The sequence below is a fragment of the Penicillium mononematosum genome (assembly GCF_028829835.1).
Source record: "Penicillium mononematosum strain IBT 11891 chromosome Unknown utg000005l:1.0-9366267.0:1.0-9372171.0, whole genome shotgun sequence".
Lineage (NCBI taxonomy): Eukaryota > Fungi > Ascomycota > Eurotiomycetes > Eurotiales > Aspergillaceae > Penicillium > Penicillium mononematosum.
Window position 1 is genome coordinate 1,296,724 of NW_026643275.1, and position 23,640 is coordinate 1,320,363.

General features: G+C 35.8%; 3 protein-coding genes across 3 annotated transcripts; 2 read left to right on the top strand and 1 right to left on the bottom strand.

The window, feature by feature from the left end:
• Positions 1-8,277: 8,277 nt before the first annotated feature.
• Positions 8,278-9,300, top strand: N7519_008603 (uncharacterized protein; the record flags this gene model as incomplete). Its single annotated transcript, XM_057295378.1, has 1 exon — positions 8,278-9,300. One exon carries the CDS (start codon positions 8,278-8,280, stop codon positions 9,298-9,300), a length of 1,023 nt encoding a protein of 340 aa, XP_057143260.1.
• A 298-nt stretch (positions 9,301-9,598) lies between these two features.
• On the top strand, positions 9,599-14,172 carry N7519_008604 (uncharacterized protein; the record flags this gene model as incomplete). The annotated part of the gene is made up of 7 exons (XM_057295379.1): positions 9,599-9,774; positions 9,829-10,099; positions 10,154-10,522; positions 10,579-11,413; positions 11,469-11,831; positions 12,135-13,440; positions 13,512-14,172. 7 exons carry the CDS (start codon positions 9,599-9,601, stop codon positions 14,170-14,172), a joined length of 3,981 nt encoding a protein of 1,326 aa, XP_057143261.1.
• A 774-nt stretch (positions 14,173-14,946) lies between these two features.
• Positions 14,947-15,165, bottom strand: N7519_008605 (uncharacterized protein; the record flags this gene model as incomplete). Its single annotated transcript, XM_057295380.1, has 1 exon — positions 14,947-15,165. The coding sequence occupies one exon, from the start codon at positions 15,163-15,165 to the stop codon at positions 14,947-14,949; it is 219 nt and encodes a 72-aa protein (XP_057143262.1).
• Between the last annotated feature and the right edge of the window lie 8,475 nt (positions 15,166-23,640).

Here is a 23,640-nt window from a genome sequence, read left to right on the forward strand (position 1 = left end):
ATATATTAAAATACTCTTCTAGTTTAAAAGAGATTTAGTCCTAATCTAGTTTCAATTTATTTATATTTTTATTAGATAGCTATATTTCTTCTAATATTTTAATAAAAAATATAGATAATAGGGGCGTTTCTAGATTATTTTATAAATTTATAAAGTTTTTAGAGTTTAAAGTCTTTAACTCTAAACTACTATTTATTAACGCTAGGATATAAAATGCGATCGAATTTATTAATAAAAGTCCTAAATAAAAGAATAGGGCTTCTTTTATATTTTAGATTCCTATCGATATTAATATAGACTCGTTTATTATTTTTATAGTACTTTATAAGCCTTTTATTATAAATAGTACCTAAAATATACTATAGATATAGAGTTAGTTTAAAATAACGCCTTTTATTAAAGGAGATAAAAAAGGTATAGCTAGTAGTTTAGCTTTATAAATAAATTTTTTACTAACTATATTATATTCTATATTAGTATCTAGATCTATATATATTTCGCTACTATTTTCGAGAGTAATTAGTATATAAAAACGTACTATAGTCCTAATTAGTAGATATTAAACTAGTATATTAGGATTTACTTTAGCTTTTTAACTTTTCCTAACTATCTAGATTAGTTTATTTTTAGTATTTAGATTAAAATATCCTTTTATAGATATTTATTAGTCTAGTAATTGTTACCAGGTAGATCTTCAATCAAAAAGAGTGCATTTAACGAGAATACTAAGTATAGAGAAGTAAAGGAAAAGAAAGAAAGGACCCTTAAGATCAGAGATCCTTTATACGTAGGGTTCTATCATATATAAATAATAACTAAGGCGGAAACCTTTAGTAGAACCCTTCTTAGAACCCTTCTTAGATCGTTATATAACCCCTAGCTAAAATTATATTTAGTCTCTAAATACTAGTTTATCGTTATTAGTATAATCCTCGAGTATAATTTTATCTCTTACTATATTAACCTAATTCTATAAATATATAGGAGGACTAGGCTTTAAAAGGTATTAGTAGTAGAAATCTTAGATCTTCTATAGAGTATATTTAAAGTTCCCTATAGGATATTATTATAAATCGAGATTATAACCGAGCTACTAGATATAATACTATAGCTTCTAGTAATATATTCTTAAATCTAGGATCTTATTAACCTCCTACTTATCTTCTTTAGAAATCTTAATTAGTAATAGCGGATTAATATATTATCTTTAAAAGGGTTCTAATATTATCGCTTTCTAAAGTTTATTTAGATTAAATACTAGATATATTTAGATCGAATTAGATAGGTCGATCTAATATATATTTCTAACCTTTTTAAGAATCTTATATAAACTACTAATAAGATATAAAAGCTTTCGGCTAGACCGATCTAATATCTAATCTTTTATTATTATAAAAATATAACCTCCGATATTAAAGTTTTCGTCCTATTATCGCTTATTTATCTATTAAATTATTTTCTATTAAAAATTAGTAATCTACTACTTTATCTTATTCTAGATATTATAAAGCTAGATTAATATATTAATAGCTTCTCGTTTATTCTATATTATAGTTCTTTAGTCTCTCTAATTAAATAATATAAAAGGTTTATATCTTTATTTAATAAAGAAAAGTAATTCTTTTATTATCTTTTATAGGAAAATCGATATAATAAAATTAACTATTAGTAAATATTTTAACTAATTATTCTAATTAAATTCTATATATAGCTTTAATCTTTATATTATATACTAATTTATAATCTTACTCTAACTATTAGTTTAAAGATAATAAGCTATAAAAAGCTTTCTTTTAATTCTTAGGATTTAGTAGAACTCCGCTTAGAACTTAGAAATAAACTAACTACTTTAGTCTAAAATAATACTATTAAATATATCTATACTCTAAAATATATAATCGATAAAAAGTCTTACTATTTACTTCGCTATTATCTTTTTATAATATAGGACTAAGATTAGTCTTTTACTAAAACGATCTATTATTATATAAACTATATTATAGCTATAATAATCTCTAAAGAAAGAATAGAAATCTATTATAATATACTACTAAAGTCTTTTAAGGATTGGGAGTAGATATAGAAGTCCTAGGGTCTAATTATACTAAGGTTTAATTTATTTATATATTAGATAGTTATAGATATATCTTTCTATATCCTTTACTAATTTAGGCTAATAATATTATATAGTAGTTATTTTCTTTAGTTTTTTAATACTAAAATAGGCTATTATCGGCTAATAGTATATATTATTAAGTAATCTAGCCTATAGATTACTTTCGTTAGGAACTTTAAGTCGTTCTTTAAAGAGGAGGAGTCTATCTTATAATATCTAGTGATTATTATCTCCGTTTTCGGTAATTCGGCGGAACTCTATAAGTTCTTATAAAGGATAAAGGTCCTTTCAATTGTGAAACGGGATCAGCTAATATAGGCGTGTCAGATATGACATGGCCGAAGCGAGCGGGGTTCGTTATGTGATCGGCCCTATATCTTAGCATACTATTTTCCTAAAATCCTAAGGCCCCCCGGGCCCCCCCTGAATTCTGATAAGAATTAGTCTTGGTATATAGAGACAATACATTGATCCCCTCCTATAGCCATTGTATCTTACCCGGTTGATAGGCCGTACACCTGAATACTATATACCTTTACAGTTCTATACTCTATCTATTAGTATACTTTACCGTTTCTATAATCTCTTAGCGTTAAATATCCTTTAGATCGATAGGACTAACCTTAACTTTTAGTTATATATTTTCTTCTAGATATTTTATAAGTAGAAATATAATTTATCGGCTATTATTAGTATATAGTATTTCCTTTTATAATAGAATATCTATAATAATATTCTTTTTACTAGATCGGTACTTAATTAGGAAATAGAACTAGGAGGGAAATTCACTCTATCTTATCTATTATTAATTTATTTATTAGGTAGTTATAAAGTACTTTAGAGACTAATAATCTATAAAGATCTTAAAGCGATCCTTTTAAAAAAGTCCTTTAAATTTAGATCGTAATTTTTATAGTATATAGATAATCGCTAGAAGCTTTTTATTATATATCTTATAGTTTATCTCTATAGATTATATTATTTTCAAAAAAAATACTATTAGATATTAGAAATTATTATCTTTATAATATTAAAAGAGAACTATACTAAATATTTTATCTAAGATATCTATTTCTATTTAGATTTAATAAGTAGGATTATAATAATAAAGAATAGGTATATTTATTAGTTTCTCTTTTAGAAGCTAGAAAGCTACTTTATAAAGTAAAGACTAATTATAGGAAATATCTTACTAGATTAGATAATATAAAGGCTTTAAAATAGCGCTATATCTTTAAATAAATTATTAGTAGAAATTATAGAAACCTAAGAACGACTATACTCCTTTTACTATTAATAGAGGCTTTTATAATTAGATTATACTAATCTTCTTTAGATCGATTATAATATTATCGGTACTTATAATAAAACTAAGAAACTTTATTTTAGTAATAGTAAATTTATACTTTAATAGTACTATCTAAAGACCTACTTTTTATAGATAGAAAAGTACTTCTTTAACTTACTATCTATACTTTTTAAAAGTCTTACTATAGATTAAAATATTATTTATAAATATAATTATATAGTTATCTAAATATTTTTTTAAAATACTATTTATAAATTATAAGAAAATAGTAAGACTATTAGTTAGATTAAAAGATATAACTTTATATTTAAAAGATCTATATCTTATATAGAAAGTTATAAAATCTTCTATTTCTAATATTAGATAAATCCGATAGAAACCTTATCGAATATCTAATTTTATAAAGAACTTAGTCTTATTAGTTTATTATAGAACTTTATTAATTAGGGGTAAAAAATAGTAATCCTTTTTTATAATAGTATTTAGCTTCTAGAAATCTATATAAAAACAGAGACTACTACTAGGCTTCTTTACTATAAAAATTAGTAAAGTATATAGTATAGTATTTAAAACGATAAATCCTTTATTAAGATTTTTAATAATATACTACTTTATAGCTTTTAATTTATTAAAAGAAAGCTTATAAAAAGGATAGTATCCTAGTTAAGCTTTAATTTTAAGAATAATATTATAATCTATATCTAACTAATATAGAAGTAGTTTATCTAATTTCTTCTTTAAAAATATTTTAATAAGATTATAATATTCTTTTAATAATATTCTTTTAATTTTATTAAACTTAAAATCTTTTTTAATAGATAATTTTATAGAAAGACTTTAATCGATCTTATAAAATAAGATTATAAAAATCTTAACTCCGCTCTCTAGATCTCTTTTTATCTTTAATTATAGTCTATTAAATCCGGCTTTATTAATAGTATTAATATCGATAAAAAGTAATAGTAGTTCTAAATCCTCTTTTTTTTTAAAAAAAGATTAGAATATAAGAGATTTTATTATTAATATTCCGGACTATCTTTCTCTATTTCTTTATCTACTAATAGCTATATTATCGTTTATAAATATAAAGATAGATACTATTTTAAAATTAGTTAATTTACTAAGACTACTTTAAAAGGCGATTTTAATAATCTATATCTTTTTAATAGACTTTATTCTATAGAGATCTTTATAGAATAGCTTTTAGTATTAGGATAGAGATTTTATTTACTATTTTATTAAATAATATTCTTTTATCTAGTTAGATTATATAGTATTATTAATAGTTAAAAAGAATATTATATTCTATAAATTATATCTATTTTAGGATTATATTATATTATCTAAAGTATATAATTAATATAAGAATCTATTATTATATTCTTTTATTAATATAGATTATAAGAATAGCGATATAGTATATTAGTTTTATTAGCTTACTATTAAATCTTTATACTAGATATTTATAGTTTAGTCGTTCTACTCTAATTCTAAAACGCTTATCTAGTAATAGGATTATTACTAAATTAATAAAAATATATCTATCTACTCTAATATTACTAAATACTAAAATAAGAAATAAGCGTCTATTATATATTAGCTAAATATTAAAAATTAAGCTATTTTTAAAATCTTTAATTAATTTTTATAAATCTAGCGAAAATAGTAATACTTTTCTTTTATTTAAAAAAGAGACTTTATTTAAATATAGGCTTTTCCTAAATCGGTATTAGTATTAGTTTTAAATTCTATAATCTTATTAATATAGGGTATAGATATAGTAGGAATAGTAGCTATAACTATAAAAGTCGGTTTTTTCTTTAGATATTTATAAGTTATATATCCCTACTCTTTATAATAGAAATATTATCCTTCTTTTATTAAAGTCTCTTTTTTAATAGGCGATATTCTAATATTATTAGTATTTCTTTTACACTTTATATAAAAAGTATATATTTAGTTTACTATTATTAAAGATATACCGCTATTTCCTTTTAAAATAGCTACTAAAGATTATATATAGGAAGTAGACTTTACTTTTTATTATAGACTAATTTTATAAAATATACTCTAATAATTCTAGATAAAAATATTAAATAAAATAGATTCCTAATTAACTATTTATATAATTTAGTTTTAAAGTAGATAGGGGAGTTTAGAGTATAAATCTCGCTTCTAGTTTTTAATTATAATCGCTATCTCTTTAATAAACTATATAAATTCTATAAAGAAATTAGTAAAACTATCCTTTAGCTTTATTTTAAACTTATAATATATAGTATAAGCTTTAGTATATCGATTTAGGTTTATAAAGATAGTCTTTAGATAAAAGATAATATTATCGGTATTTTTATAAAAGGTACTAGTATTAGTATTTATCTAAAAAGTAATATATAGCTAGGCTTTACTTTTATAGCGACTCTAAATATAAAGCTTATAATAAATAGATAGAGGATAATAGTCGGTATTAGCTTTAAATTTCTAATAAATTATAGTTTCTTAGATTTTAAAATAGACTTCCTTTTTATTATTTAATATTAGAGTATTAGATATCTTTATAGTTTTATAAATAGTAGCGGCCTCTATAATCGGTATATTAGAACTAGTCTAATTCTAGATATTTATAAAGCGAAAGATAAAATTACTATATTTATAAATTATAATATCTTAATAAATAGTAGCTTTATTACGCTCCTAAATAAGTATTTTAATTATAATCTTAGTTTTAATTTTTTTAGTTTAGAGGATAGTTATTTTATCTTTAAATTACTAGATCTTATCTTTTAATTTCTTATAATTATAAGCGAGTTTATAGAACCGCTTTTTATTTAAAGTCTAGTATAGATATTCGCGGATTAGGGATTTATTTTCTTTCTTATATTTACTAGTATTAACTAGTCTCTATAGATTAGGAGTTAGAATATTCGGATTGAGAGTAGCGACTATCTCTTATTTATAACTTTTATTATCTTTAGATATAGTAATAGGCTATTTACCTTAATTTATTAGTAGGTTTCTTTTCGATCCGGCTATTTTAATTAGTCGGAGACTTCGGTTTGGGATTAGGATCGAGGTCTTAGCTATATAATACTAAAGAACGAAAGTAGGGAAATAATAGGACCGAAACTAATTATAATAATAGTCTATATAAACGTACTATTAAAGAAATAAGAGTGGTACTTAATATTATATTACTAGCTAGATCTTTAATTAAAAAGAGTGTATTTAACGAGAATACTAAATATAGAGAAGTAAAAGGAAAAGAAAGAAAGGATCCTTAAGATTAGAGATCCTTTATACGTGGGGTCCTATCATATATAAACAACAACTAAGGCGGAAACCTTTAGCAGAAACCTCCTCAGATCGTCACATAGATTAGAGCTTTCTTTAGATAGGCGTTTAGAGATATATATCTCTTTTAAAAATAATATATTTTTTAGATTCTAGAAAGAATTATATATACTATTTTTCTAGATAGATTTTTATAGATCTATATAAATCTATATTTATTTTATAGATTATATATCCTTTATTAATAGACCCGCTCTATATTTTAAAGGGGAGATATTATTTTATATATCTCTAGTCTCTCCTTCTTTTTAGGTTTCTCTATTCTAAGAGTATTAGAGAAAAGAGGAAGGACAATAGTATATTCTATAAGCCTTCTTTATCTAATATCTTAGGTCTATAGGATTGTTATTAGGATAGGATAAAAGGGGAAAAATACTGCGCCTATCTTATATAGATATAGGCGGTACCGTCTTATACCTCCCTAGGCTAGCTATAGGAGGTAGCTTATACCGATATACTACTCGATAAGATTCGGGAACGATTATTAAGTTAGGGTTACTAATAACTAAGTACTAGATAGTACGGAAACGATAGTATATATAAGTGTAGAAACGGCTCTATACGGAGCCGTCTAATGAGATATAAGACAGGTTTATATAAGAAAAGGGACTTCTAGGATCACACTGTCACGTGACAGCCCGGGTCCTAGGACTTCCAGTAGTTAGTGTAGATAGCTTCCTCTCTCTCTTCTTTCCTCTCTCTAGAGTCTAATACAGTTCCTCTATATCGTCATCATTCCTGCGTAGCCTTCTATCTCGCTGACAAGAATTAAATCGGCTACTATACTAATTTAGCGGCGGTTTATCGAGGCCCCGACTATATTAAAGTATTTAATATATTTATATAAAGCCCATCCTATATAGGAGTAAGCTTCCTACTATTAGGTTATTATTAAAAAAGTGATTTTCCGCCTTTCTATCGCTAATGTAGTCGATATATTAGGACCGCGAATTCTTATATAGTTTTCCGGATATTAGGTTTAGATTAATTAGCTAGAGAATTGAGAGCTTTCTCTAGCTAAATCTCTAATTGTTTATTGATTTTAGATATGGTTAATAGGCTGGTGGTGGATTAAAGTGAAAATGGTAAATTTAAAAAAAATGTTACATTTGGGTGATCTATTGCATATGGGTGGCGGACCCTCGCTTGCGAGGGTCCGTATTTTTGTTAAAAAAATTGTGGGGCCGGTTAGTGTGGTCGGCACCAGTAACGGCCGACTAACTTGATCTACATTGGAAATCCAAGCAACATTTCCACACAATTTAAAGTTTTGTTTTGATGAATACTAGATCAAGCGCAACCCGTGACCATTGACACTTGAGGCTGCAGAGGTCTGCGGTCAGGGACAATATTTTAGGCACCAATACCTGATGCTGCAAGAGCGAGCTGGTGGGGATTGCTGCTTTTTAGCGTCACAGCGGTTTTAGCGCCCATCATGCACTGCTCACTCAACTCCTTAACCTCAAGGTTTATAGCTGACTAGCTACCTATGTCTACGACAATGTTTCTTCAACCGCCATTCACACCCTCAGAGGGACTGAGCAAAGAAGAGTTGGATTCGCAGGCCAGCCCAGTTTCAAGCCTGCAAGAAAATCATGCGGCAACTACAATTGATCATGTACCAGGGTTTCCGTCGGTCGCACTTCGACAGCAAGACGTTAAGGACTTCCTCCTCCGAGAATTAGAAACTCCGGTCTTGGATGAACTGTATGACAAACTCTGGCTGGTCGCCCGAAAATCAGGCCTACACATTGATGCTCTTCATGCACAGAAACTGAAAGGTCGCGTTGTCCTTCTCACCGAGGACCCAAGCCTTCACCTCGTTTGGCGGCATAATCAAATATACATCAAGCCGATTCCCATTTGCCTTCTGAACCACCGCTTCTGGACGTTGTATCTATGTCGAAAAGACGTTCACTCCGAAGCACTGCTTCCTGGGTTTGAGGCAGCTGTGGCAGCTGGGTTTTTAAGGTCGTACGCATTGCTGGTGCGGCATCATTCCGATTTTCTGCTGGCCCAGGAACTCCATTTGATACCAGCGGAGGTGAAATGGGGGGATTGGGCCCGATTTGCCCATCGATTCCAAAATTTAAGTGACGAGCAGGTGGCCAAACGATATCATTACGGTCAGATCCGACTTTCGCGCCTGGATTGCGCTGTGCGCGCTTTTCGTCCAAGCCAAGCGCGCACCGCCTGGTTCTATAATATCCCTCATTGGTCGATCACAAACTATCTCTCATCAGCCACGATCCCTCTTCTGTTTGTCTTCGCCAGTTTTTCCGTCGTGCTTTCAGCTATGCAGGTCACCTTGACCGTGCCGACCGATACTGGGTTCCTGCACCAGCTCGCCGTTATAGGGCTTTCGCGAATGAACCTCGCCTTTTGGGTATTCTCTATAACTGTTCTTATGGCATCTGCCAGTATATGGCTCTTGCTATTAGGTACTCCCATTGTTGTTTTGGGCTGGCAGTTATGGTGGGGATTTCGAAACCGAAGGGCCGCTCAAAAGTCATCCGACGCTTAGCACGAGGAACATGAACACGCACCTCTAGGATACCATATGACCTATAGGTAGCTATGTACTTTTGTTGGGCCTCATAATTTCATGTGCACACTAGTGCTGAGTAATCCACCCTGGGGGCGGGGCTAGCCAGCCTCCAAAGATGTTCTTTTCGGATTCATTCCCTAACACCCCTTTTCACGCTTCTTCCTTTGCGCTTTGCTCCGGCCATGAGAGGAGTCTCTGGAACTTCCACAGAAAACGACTGGGCCGCTGGTGTCCGAAGGCTGTAACAAGCTTCTAACAAACACGGTATCTCACAATGTGGAGGAATATCTACACGGTGGGGTTGATTGTACCCTTTATCGCTGCCATAGTCTACGATTTCTTGATTCGTGGAATTCCCTCACCTACCAATCCAGCTCAAGTACATAGAGCACCACTGGGATTCGTGCCAGTTATTAACTATACTCAACTACAAGACAGTAATGGGATCGAGTAAATATTTCTTGTCATTTCATGGATAGTATTAGCTTTGCTAACGATACCTAGCATAGTATTTGTCCACGGGCTTGGCTCCAATCCGGACACAACATGGCAGGCGCGTAGGACGACGCAAGGACCCGACCCCAGCGAAGCAAATGTCAATTGGATTCGTGATTTTCTGCCTAATGATTTACGTCAGTTAGACACTGGCAACACTCATCTTTACTTCTTTAACTTTGACTCGTTTTGGAAAAGAGATGCGGTGCAAGCAAGGCTCGCAACCATTGGAAGCGATCTTTTGGAGCACATGGCAAATGGCATACGTCGGTCCCAGGAGGTATGAGGAAGTGACAGCGGAGATAAAGTGTGAGTCGTCTGACTGAATATCTAGGCAAAAAGTCGCAAGCTTGTATTTGTCGGGTATAGCTACGGAGGGTTGGTCATCAAGGAGGCCGTTGTCCTTGCTCGTGGAAACCCGGATTTTGAGTACATATCCCAGAATACGCGAGCGATCGTTTTTCTAGGGACGCCTCACCGTGGATCCACGTTCAGCTCATGGGGTCGTCGGGTAGCTCGTTTACTTCGACTGGTTGGATCAAATCCTTCCATATTGGAGGAGATAGAGTATGATTCTACCATGCTTCTGGATTTACACATAGGGTTCGAGGCCGGCATAGGCGCAGAAACTCAGCTCATCAATGTCTTCGAGCAGCGACCGACTCTGTTATTCAGTCTCTGGTTTTTTCAATGGAGAGAGTTTGTAAGGACCGGGTCTGTTCGTCTCGATATTACCGATTATTCTGACTCCGGGTATAGTGCGTTCGTGAACAATCTGCCAAATTTGGAGGAGGTAGGGTACGGAACATTGGTCTTCCCGTAGACCATAGTGGTTTAAATAAATTCGCCTCCCGGGATAGCAGCTACCAGGTTCTATTATCTATCTTATCGAATGCGATCTCTCCTGAACCTCGAAAATATCGCCGCAGTCAGGGTACAAAGGACGAGTTTCGAATCACGCTTCAGCTGCCATTCCTACGCAATGATCGGTTCACAGGTCGGACCGATCTTCTCCTGCATGCTCATCGCTATTTTAAGGAAGAATGTACTCCTTCCCAGCAATGCGTTTTTGCCCTGCATGGCCCAGGAGGAATAGGCAAAACCCAGATTGCTGTCGAATATGCATATAGGTACATGGATAGCTACACATCCGTGTTCTGGATCGACGGGTCCAGTGTGCCAGCTATTCGCCGGAGCTTTGCCCATGCGGCTGATCAAGTCATGAGTCACTTCCGAAAAACCCATACAAATGACACTGAATACAAGAAGTTTGCCGAATCATTTGGAGGAGAAATACTCGTGGATGACACGGGTTCTGGTATTGAAAAAGTGTCTCAGGCTGTGAGGGGGACGCTAGATTGGTTGGCACAGCAAGAGAACCATCAATGGCTGCTGATATTTGACAATGTTGACGATTTGGATTCATTCGACATCCGCAATCATATTCCCAGAGTGCCATTTGGTAGCATCCTCCTGACAAGCAGGCGGAAAGATATATCTGGCTACTGGAAAAGTATCCCAGTTGGAGAGATGGGCAAAGAAGAGGGCAAGACTCTATTTGCCAAGAGTTCTGGCTTCTACGGAAAAGTTGAAGGTAGGCCTAGAGTTCTGGCAATCTGAGGGGCTGATTATATTGACATACGAAACAGACACTGTTGCCGAAGAATTACTCGACTTGTTAGGGTATTTCCCACTTGCCATAGAGCAGGCCGGTGCCTATATATCTGCTCAACAGAACTTTCTCCCCGATCATCCAGAGCAGTTTACCCGAGCCGTCCAGAAGTACATTGAGCAGTATCACGTCAACGCCGAAAGGCTGCTTGCCCATAGACGACCTCAGTCTATATGGGACTACCGTAACGACACAATTCTCACTACATGGGAGGTCTCTCTCCAGGCAATCCAGAGGAGCACACCGGAAGCTGCTGAACTTTTATTTCTTTGTGGTTTCTTGTCAAACAATGATATATTCGAGGACATGTTGTCTGACGATGTGCACCTTCAAACAAACAGTGAGTCTTTCTCTCCTGGCTGTCAATGAGCGGAATTTTTTGCGTGACTGATATGATTCTTTACAGAGAACTCAATTCCCGAGTTGTTTCATTTGCTTGCGTCTTTCTCTCTGATTCGTTTTACCTCTTCAATGAATGCCATCACTATCCATCCTCTGATTCATTATTGGCTGAGGCAACGACTGCCCCTACAGAGAAAGCAGGAACTTTCACAAAGAGCCCTCTTACTTCTTGCTCGTACATTGCGCCTCAAACATCCAGAGGGTCACTTGGGTACATGTGGCTGTAATACAAACCGACTAGGACCGCACATCCATGCAGCTCTTGAGAATGCCCGATCATTCCTCACCAAAGCACCAACATTGGCCTCCATGGACCTCCAATATCCTCCAGCATATGCCACACCGCCCCATAGACTATCATTCATTTATGAAACGCCGCAGTGGTGGTATCTCTGGCTTCTTGGTCAATTACAGGAAGCGGGACTGTTCTTTAAGTCTCTATATCGCGAAGATGAACAACTGGAGGATGATCCATGGTTACTTACTTACAAATTGACCATTGCCCTCCGAGACTATAATCTTCAGGCCGCAGCCCAGTTATTTCGATGGGAACTATCGGAAATTTACATGAGGCTTCATCCAATGCACCCAAGGTCTCTGAGTGTTGCGGGAGATTTAGCTTGGGCTCTGTACAACCTGCGACATTTTGACGAGTCAAGAAGATGGTACGAATGGATTTTGGCAGCCCGGCAGCGTGTCCTAGGGCATAGTCATTACGCTACAATGGGGGCTCTTATCGGGCTAGCCGCTCTTTACGAAGAAGGTCGCAACTTCGACAAAGCACTCGAGCTGAGACTTGTTGCATACGAAGGTCGAGTGGCAAGATTAGGCCAGGCCAACGTGTTGACACAGAATGCCGCAAAGGCTGTCGCCGATCAATTGTTCAATCTTGAAAGATACGAGGAAGCGGACCAATGGTACCGCACAGTCTTGAAGGCGGAGGTGGAAATGTACGGTCTGAAGCACGAAAGAGTCTTACGTCTCGTGCGAAACTATCTTGCCAACTTCGCTTCGAAGGCCTTACCTGACAAAAAGGCTCAGTGGGCCAAGACCGAGTTTCAAACACTGAATTCGACACTAGGTTCAGCTCACAAAGAAACTGTGGACAGCGCCCACCGTATGGCTATGGTCTATTACGAGAATAATCAATATGAACAGGCGCTTGTGTGGATGTTTATGACCTTCGACACAAGGAATCGTACACTTGGACTATATCACAACGACACAGTGGCTAGCATGCATAGCATTTGGATTGTTTTGAATCATCTATCTAGAGTGGATGAAAGTCTTGAGTGGAATTTCATGGTCTATGAGGCTCGCAGTCGCACCTTGGGGCCGTACGATGAAGACGCCTTGGAGAGTGCTAATAATATGGGTGCCATGTATGCTGACCAACTTCAATTTGACAAGGCGCTGGAATGGTTTTCTATCACCTTTGAGGGTCGAAATCGCACCCTGGGGCTGGATCACGAAGACACCTTATGGAGTGCTAGGAGTATTGGCTATGCATATGAGCGCCAATCCCAATTTGACAAGGCGCTTGAGTGGTATTTTATCGTCTTCGAGGGTCGAAACCGTACCTGGGACCGGATGATGAAGACACCCTGTGGAGCGCTAGGTCTGTTGGCCTTGTATATCACCTCCAATCCCGGTTTGACAAGGCGCTCGAGTGGGAATTTATCGTCTATGAGGGTCGAAATCGTACCCTTGGACCGGATGGTTATCACACCCTGCAGAGTATTCACGATATTGGTGTCATATATGACAGTCAATCCCAATTTGACAAGGCGATTCAGTGGTATTCTGTCGCCTTCGAAGGCCAGAATCGTACATTAGGACCGGATGCCCAAGAGACCCTATGGTGCGCTTCTAATATTGGTAAAGCATATAAGGCTCAATCCCAATTCGAAAACGCGCTGAAATGGCATTCGCTCGCGTTTGAAGGTCGGATTATTGCCTTAGGGCCAGGTCATAAGCACACGCTACGGTCTGGGCTGCAGATTGGATGGAACCACATGAATTTGGGCCAGTATGACGAGGCCCTGACTTGGTTCAAGCGAGTTCTGGCTCTCGGGAATGAATCCCTTGGGATGAGTCATGAGTATATGCAGCAAGCCCAAGAAGAGATTTCTAAGATTGAGTGTTGGATGGAATCTCTTGAGCGTTGCGAATGTAGGAACCAAATGGAAGGAGTGAGAGTTGTATTAGGAGAGGAGCGAACTACCTACCTATCGAGGAGGTGGATGTCTGAGACACCCGCTACCGCAACAAAATCCTAGAGGATTTACGTCCACCCTCAGGCGATTGTGGATGGGGAATGGCGGACAAGCCCAGCGGCCCCTTGATTCTGGAATTGTGTATCAAATTGATTCAAATCTTGCATAGAATTATAGATCTGTGACGCACTGTTGATGTTGTTTCGCCGCTCCAAACTTCAAAAGGATCAAGTCCAACTCACAACTTGTTGAGTTTCATATGGATATGATGATGTTGAGCGACGAATCACCAGCTGTGACTTCCCCACCCGACCAAGCCCCCTTGGAAGTGTAACCCCTCATACCTAGGAATAAGCTGACCGCGAATATCGCCGTTCTACCCGAGCTAGCTATTCGGACGCTCGGATAGATCAATTATAGTGAGCCCTGGTTGAGCTGACCAATGTCATAGGCCCGCGATCAATTCTTCGGCACAGTAAACCCAGATTTCCAGGGCCCTGTTGCCGTTAGTAAATCCCACCGGGCAAGCATAAGCAATATTATAAGACGGCTGGAGGCGAGAAAGGCCTTTCATCTGGACCACAATTCGATCCTCTGCCAGGCGTGTGAGGTCGCAGTTCCGGGCTGTATGGCGCGGCCTATCTTTCGGAAACCCAGTGTATGGGGGAGGTCCATGAACCGTTGCCTACACCTCCGTGCTCTGCCTAGGGACATTCTCCCCGGCCTAATCACACGGACTTCACGCCCCTCCTCTACGATCCACCGACCGTGATTCCAGCCTCTCAGAACCCAACACGATCGTGTGTACGCCTCTCCCGTGAATCCATTCTGGTTGGTCTATTCTATTATGATCAACAATAGTCCTTCAATGCATGTAGCTTGGAGAGCATTCCCGAAATGTGCGCCTTGAGCATTGACCTTAGCTCTTTCCACTAGCAGCAAGCGCACGACCCCATCGTCAACTGGCTGCCACCCTGCGCTCTGCAGCTCCTGAAGAGCGATCATGGTTGATTTGGCATAAACGCCCAGTGTATTGAAAGGTGCGGTATCATCCATCTTGGCCAATCAATAGGTCGAAATCCACACGTCCACATTTCGCTCAAAGATCACGTGATTATTTTCAATCCAAAGTCCCGTCGTCCGAGAGGCCTGTTATTTTGTTTACTACCCCCAATCCTGTGCAAACCTAGTCCAATAAGGCAGTCAGGTTAGATACAAAAAAAAATCTAAGCTTTCTGACTCGTCCAATGAACCAACCAGCGGCCCTTCCCAAGACACTAGACGAGTCCGTTGACGAAGCGCGCCCCCTCATTCAGGTAAGGAGCAAAGCCTAAACGATAAATCCTTCAAAATCGAGCAAGATAAAAGACACGAGCAACAAAATGTATTCAAGTTCTTGCCTCTTTGAAAACTGAGATTTCAGCGGAGGTGATGGGCGTTCGAAAGCAGACTAGATCTAAAAGGTACTGTATCTACCTCCACGCACTCAATGATCGATTCTGCAGATAATTTTCAGGCGCAATCGCAATCCATTCCTGTATCCAGCCTCTGGCAAGATCCTGAAGCTGAGAGAATCCTGTTTCTGTGCGACAGTATTATAGCACAACATGAGACATTGCCTTCAGACACTCGTATGACTCTTCCCGTCGTCGGTGATTCCTTGACAGTATATCTTCAGGAAACTCTCGGTTAGCCTCTTCTCCCGCGTAGTTGAGTGGAGTATTGTCGGTTGAATCTCGTGTGTTTAGGTCTAGGACTCCTCTACACTCAAGGAACTCTAAAAGCTCCTCGGTGAACACGCCGTGAATCGCTCCATGATGCATCAAGGTTCTACCGTCAAGATCTGTGGCTGCTGGATCCAAGCCAATGTCAAACAAAATGTCAAGAATCACCTCATGCGATGCCCTGTGATGCGTGAGAAGATGCGCCAAATTCTGGCCTTTCTTATTGATCCAAAGCAGGTCGGCACCCTCCAGAGCTAGTAGCCAAAATATGTCTGTTCGACCTGAGAAATGAAACGAGTCCAAATAAAGACCTAAAGGCGAGTTTCCCTCCGTATCAGATTGATTAACGTCGCAACCAAGCTATATAAGGAAACGAACAACTTCAGCTAAGCAAAACATAGACGCGACATAATGATATAGCGGATATTTACCGAAATGGTCAAGTGTATTCCAAACCCTAGATAGCACTTAGCTGCAAGTTGTTGACATAAAATGCAGGATATCCGAATGCCCCTTTGAAACTGTATAGTGAAACGGGCTCAGTCTATCGGCGTCCTACAATATGATATCATGACCTTCATTCACAAATTTGGGAAAAACCTCAAAATTCCCGGCCTTGCTAGCGAGGTGAAAATATATTTGACGAGCTCCATTTGATCGGCATATAACTGCTCCTTTCCCTATAAGTTTGTCTGTAATAGACAACGCGTAATGTGTATGGAAGTCGATCATATACTGAGGGTAATCTCCTTAGTTATTAGCCACATTAATATTGAGAGATTCGTTGTTAAGGAGCGTTTCTGTTACGCACTGCCAACTAGTCATAGTTAGGTTAGAAGGGTTCCGGGTATACTTACCTTATACCGCTTAGGTTTCTAACGTTAACGATCTATACTCTTAACTATACTATTACCTAATAGGCCTTACTATAGATTAGGTCTTTTTAAGATATCGAGGAATAGTGCTAGATAGAGCGCTAAATAGATCTATACTAGAGTATTAGTCTATTTATAAGTGTTATTAAGTTATAATTAAATAATAGAGTTATTAGTAATCTAAAAGGTAAATATAAATAATAATATATAATTAAAGATAAAGAATTAAACTAAATATATAAATAAGTATCCTTATATATCTTTCGCTTCCTACTCCTAACGTAACTCTTTAAAGTTACTATTAGAGTCGCTATATACTCCTATATATACTTCTTAAAATCGATATAGGAGTTATAGTTATATATCTATAGTTCTATATATAGTGATTCCTAGTATAAGTAATATTTAATACCCTAAAATATATATATACTATAACCGTTTTAATAGTAAGTTTAATTAGGCTTAATTATACTTCTATTTATTAAATATAAATAGATTCCTTTTCTTTAGTATCTAGGAATATTAGAGTATTAAATATTATATATAATCTACTAATAGATAGATTAGTTAGCTTTTAATAGCCTATCTATATATCTAGTAGGGTACTATCGATTAGTAATAGATAGTTCTATAATATTATCTCCCTATTTTTTAAGGTTTTATCTTTAAAGCCTTTTAAAGCTATCGACTACTCTTTAAATAAATAATATCGGTTATTTTTCTTTTCTATTTTTCTTATTTTTTTAGTTATATACCTTTTATATTATACTAATTAATAATATATGTTAGCGATAGAGAAGGCTACGCAGGAATGAAATGATATAGGGGAAACTGTATTAGACTCTAGAGAGGAAAAGAAGAAGAGAGAGGAAGCTATCTGCACTAACTACTAGAAGTCCTAGGACCCGGGCTGTCACGTGACAATCACATGCTAATCACGTAACTGCTCTAACACCCCCCTTTAGGACTAACTGCTATAATACAACCTTTTTGACTCTCTATATAAAAACCTCTCGTTATTTTTGCTGTTTTCTATCGTTTTCCTACGCTTTATAAAACCTCCTTTCTACCTAGAAATTTTATATATAGATTAATTAAGACCTAGTATCTAGATAAAACGCTTATATTAATCCTTCTCGAGTAGCTTTATAAATCTATCGGTAATATTATTCTTCGTATCTATTCTCTATAGATCGATTTTACTTTAGAAAATTATATCTTTAATAAAAAACCACCTTATATTAAGCTAACGAGTGCTATTCTTATACGATTTCTTTCCTATTAGTAACTAGGTATTAATATTATCGGTTAAGATCACAATTAGTTCTCCGGAGTTCTATAGATTAAGAGTAGTAGCTATCTTCGAAAACCACTATATATCTTATATAGATCTATCTAATATATACTATTCTATAGTAGTAGAAGACGGTATTATAATAGTCTATTTTCTAATATACTAGTATATCGGGGCTCTTTTAAAGAACTAAATTATACCTTTTATAGATTTAGTATTATACTAATTACTATATAAGGCGTCTATATATATAAAGAACGTTATATTAGAGACTTTTCTAAGAGTAATATAGAGCTCGGTTATCCCCTTTAGGTATTTATAAACTATATATATAGCTTCTATATTATTTATTATAGGTAAAGCTATATAGTATTAAAGCTTTATAATAGCGAATTTAAGATCCGGCCTTATCTTAATAGCTAGCTAATTTAGCCTACCGATAAGAGATCTATATTATATATATTTATCTTTATAAAGAAGAGTCTCCGGATCTTTATTATCTATATCCCACTTTCTATCTAGTAATAGTAGGATAGGAAATAGTATATATAACTATATCTCTATAAATTATAGAGCTTTAAGACTATATACCTTCTATAATATTTAGATTATCTTTTTCTTATAGTCTTATAAGATAGTACTACCGAGGAAGCGAGATAGCTCCCCTATATCTTTAATTTCGAACTACTATTTTACCTCTTAAAAAATCTAGTCTACCTCCCCGTCTATAGGAGCGGTAGTAATAAAGTTATCTATATATACTAGTAAAAACTAAATAGACTTACTATATTTCTTTATATATATATATAGATCGTTATCGAGTATATAGAAACTAATCTTATTTAGCCTAGTATTAAGCTCTTTATTCTAGAGAGTAGCTAAGTTACGAAGTCTATATAGGGCTTACTTTAACTAGTAGACCTTGTTACCAGCCAGATCTTCAATCAAAAAGAGTGCATTTAACGAGAATACTAAGTACAAGAGGGAAAAGGAAAGAAGAAGAGAGAAAACATGCACGACAAGGCCTTTGTTTGTCCTTGTCCTGTCTCCTCGTGCAAACATGACAAACATATACAAAGCGGAGTCATGTGATAGAAAACTCTGTAGGCGGTGAACAACGGCAGAAAGTCCAGTCCAGCAAAGTCCAGTCCAGCCTCGATCGTCATATAACCCCCGGCTAAAACTGCATTCAGTCCCTGAATGTAGGCCTATCATTATCACTATAGTCCTTAAGAACCCGATCTTCTTCGTCAGCATGTAGCCATTCCTATAAACGCATTAGAGGACCCGGCTTCGTAGGATACCGTGTATAGAATTCCTATAGTTTCCTCGGCGCGTGCTTTATATCGCTAGTAGGATACCACTGTAAGTCGAGGTTATATCCTACCTATTATATTCTATACTATAGCTTCCGGTAATACATTCTAGTATCTAGGATTTTCTCGACTTCCTATTCGTCTATCTCTCTAACCTATACCGGCGGGGAAGGATCTATATACTGTCTAGTAAGGGGCTCTATTATCGCCGCCTTCCGCAATTTGCTTAGATAGAAGATAGGGTATACCCGAATTGCTTCAAGAAGGTCCAATTTGTAGGAATTGCCCACTTTCTCAATAATCCTATATAGCCCACTTACTAGGTATAAAAGCTTCCTACTCGGTCGATCTTAAAGCTAGTCCTTCGTTATAATAAACACCAAGTCGTTAACTCCGAAATCCTCCTTACGACGATACTTATTTACCTACCGGACCTACAATTACTACGATTTTACAATTTGTTCTTTAGTCTAAGTCTAGATTTCCTACAGATCCGAGAGCATCTAAGCTACTTCTTACTTATTTAGCGTCGATACTAATAATCCTCGATCCCTCTAGTTAAATGTTATTAATAGCTTATAGCCTCGCTCTATAAAGAACGGAGACTTCTTCGTAGTGTCCTAGGGAAGGATTAATACCGTAAAGTTAACTATTAGTAATAACTTAGACTAGTTATCTTAGTTCTATTTAACGTATAGACGTAACCTTTAAGCTATATATTAGTTCGCGATCTTACTTTATCCGTCTATTTATAGATAGTATATAGTCGAAAGCTTCTATCTAATCCCTAGAATTCTATAGAACTCGGTCTAGAATTCTAAGATAAATTGTCCTCCGCGATCTAATACGATCGTCTCCGGGATTCCCAAAATACGTATAATATAATTAATAAACAGTTAGGCTATCTACTTAGCTTTAATCTCCTTCTAGTATAGGATAGAGATCGGTCTCTTACTCAGTCGATCTATAACTATAAACACTATATCGTATCTATAACGATCCTTCGGGAATAAACGGAAATCTATTAAAAGATACTACTAAAGGCGCTCTAGGATCGGTAGGGGTCGTAGTAGTCCTAGCGTACAGTCTCTCTAAGCCTTTATACGCTTATAAATCAAGCAATTATCGATATATCGCTTTACGTTAGTCGCCTATCCGTACTAATAATATCTTATCGTAACTAGTTTCTTTATCTTCTTAACTCTTAGATACGCTGTTAAAGGTTGTCGGTATATCTTATCGAGTAGACGAGTACGCAAATCTCCGTCGTCTAGTACCTCGAGCCGTCCTTTATTAAAAAGCAATCCGTCCTATATTATCTACCGGGAGTTATCCCTTATTTACGCTATCTATCGGAACTCGTCTAACTCTAAGCTTCGACGGTTAGACTCCTTAACTCTTTTAACGATCTCTACTATCTCTTAAATAGTCTCCTCCGACGTGATAGGAGCTAAGTGAGTTAGGAGCACTCCTTTATCTAGACAAGCTTTCGGCAACTTTATAATCTTACGACTCTCGTCTATATAAGGGGTCTCCTTTCTTAATAAGGCGTCTATAATAATATTCCTCTTTCCGGGCCGGTACTTAATTATAAAGTGGAATTGCGATAGGAACTCACTCTATCTTATTTATCGCTAATTTATCTATCGAGTCGTTATAAAGTATTCTAATAACTAATGATCGGTGAGGATCTTAAAACGATCCTTCTATAATAGTCCTTTAAGCTCGGGTCTCTATTCCTATAATACGCGAATAATTGCTAAGAGTTCTTTATCTCTGACTTCGTAATTCAGTTCTACTAGCTATATTAACTTCGAATAGAACGCTACTAGATACTAGAAATCATCTTATTTATAGTACTAAGTAAGAACTACTCCGAGAACTCTATCTAATACGTCCGTTTTAACTCTTATCCTCCGAGCTAGATTGTAATGTCGGAGAATCGGTATATCGACTAGATTCCGCTTTAGATATAGGAAAGCTTCCTTACACTATATTAACCACTTAAATTGAACGCCCTACCTTATTAATCGATATAATGGCTTCGAGATCATACTATATACTTTAATAAATCGTCGGTAGAAGTTATAGAATCCTAGAAATAACTATACTCCTTTCACTATAGTCGGCGTTAACTATGACTAGATCACTTCGATCTTTACTAGATCTATAGCAATACTATCAGTGCTCACAATAAAACCTAAGAACTTGGTCTTCTTAACTGAGAACTCAGATTTCGGTAAAGCGACCTATAGTCCTACTTCCTATAGCCGACGAAGCACTTCCTTAACTTATCGCTTATAATCTTCGACATTCTCACTATAGATTAGGATATCGTCTATAAAAGCGACCGCATATTCATCCAAACACTCTCGGAGTACGTCATTTATAAATCTCTAGAACGTTATAGGGCCATTTGTCAATCTAAACGGTGTCACTTTATATTTAAAGGATCCGTATCGTATACGGAATATAGTGAGATCTTCGGCTTCTAGGGTTAAACAGATCCGGTAGAATCCTTACTAAATATCAAGCTTCGTATAGATTTTCGCCTTACTTATTCGTTAAATCACCTTATCAATCAGTGGTAGAGGATAGCAGTCTTTCTTCGTTACTACGTTCAGCCTTCTAAAATCGATATAGAAACGCAATCCTCTACCTAGCTTCTTAGCCATTAAAATCGGTAAAGCATACGGCAAGGAACTTAGGATAATAAAACCTTTCTATAAATTCTTAAGAATATACTTCTTAGCGGCTTTAAGTTCTTCTAATAACAACTTATAAAGTGGATAGTATCTAGATTATACTTCGGCTTCGAGCATAATATTATAGTCGACTCTAGGTCTATAGGGTGGCAGTTCGTCTAACTTTTTCTTTAAGAAAACTTCTATAAGCTTATAGTACTCCCTAGGGAGTGTCTTCTTGATCTCCTCGATCTCTATATCTTAGATCTAGATACTCTTAATCTTAATAATATGATCAATCTTATAGAGCGAGGTGGAGAAGGTTTCAGTCTCTTTATCAACCTTCCTACGCTTATACAATCGGTTGAATCCTACACTACCGATAGCGCTAATATCAATTATCGGTAGTACCTTATCTAACTATCGAATCTTCGAAACCATCGTTTTACTTTTATTATTTAGGTTCCGGCTCATTTTTCTTTATTCCTTAACCTACTAGTGTCCGTACTAACGCGTACGTATATACTTATAACTATCCTTTATCTCTAACTCTTTTCGGCCGAAAAGACGGTTTTATCGATCAGCATCCGCTTAATAGTCAGGATTTAGTTTCGGTTTCTAGAGGATAGTAGTAGGCGTTAGTACTACCATCTTACTTACCACATCGTCAAAAAGCGTCTTCTTATCTAGCCAGATCATCCGGGACCGACGACAATCTAATAGGATATTATAATCTATAAACCATTTCCTTCTAAGGATCATATCGTACTTTCCGAGATCAGCGATCAGTATCGGAACCTACTACTACACCCTACTATCTATATATATCGTAAGGAATATAATATACGTGATCGGTTTACTAAGCTTTCCGTCGAACCCCCGAACGGGGCACTCCTATCCTATACTTTCCGCCTTCAGTTCAAATCGCTTACCGAGGAGCACACTTAGCTCCCGATTTAAGAATACGTATCTATCTACTTTAATATCACTAAACGCTAAAATAGAGAAAGAGCGTCTATTATATATTAGTCTAATACTAAAAACTAAACTATCCCTAGGACCGCTAATCAACTTATATAAATCTAGCGAATATAGCGATACTTTCTATCCACCTAGGTAGGAAACTTAACCTAGGCATCGACTTTTCCCTAGCTACTATCTTTATTATCGTCAAGCTTAATAATACGGGGAGAAGGGTGAGCTATAGCAATAGCGATAGTACTAGCTAGCTTCTTCTTCGGGTAGTCACAGGTTATATATCCTTACTCCTTACAGTTAAAGTATCGACCTTCCTTCATTAAAGTGTCTCGTTCGGCATTCGAGAGTCTTCTAGGGTTAACACTTTCTTCACGTTTTATACGAGGGGTATATATCGACGCTAACGTTAGCTTTACGACCGCTCCTACACCTACACCACTACCCGTAGTAATAGTAGACCGTATATAGGAGATAGTCTTTACTTCTTATTAAAGATTGATCTTATAGGATATACTCTAATAGGTCTTAGTAAAATATTTAAAGGTCACAGTATCCTAGTTGACAGCCTATATTACCTAGCTCTATAGTAGGTATAGGAGCTTCGAGTACAGGTCACGCTTTCGGTTCTCTTCGATTATAATAGCTTCTTCTATAAGCTAT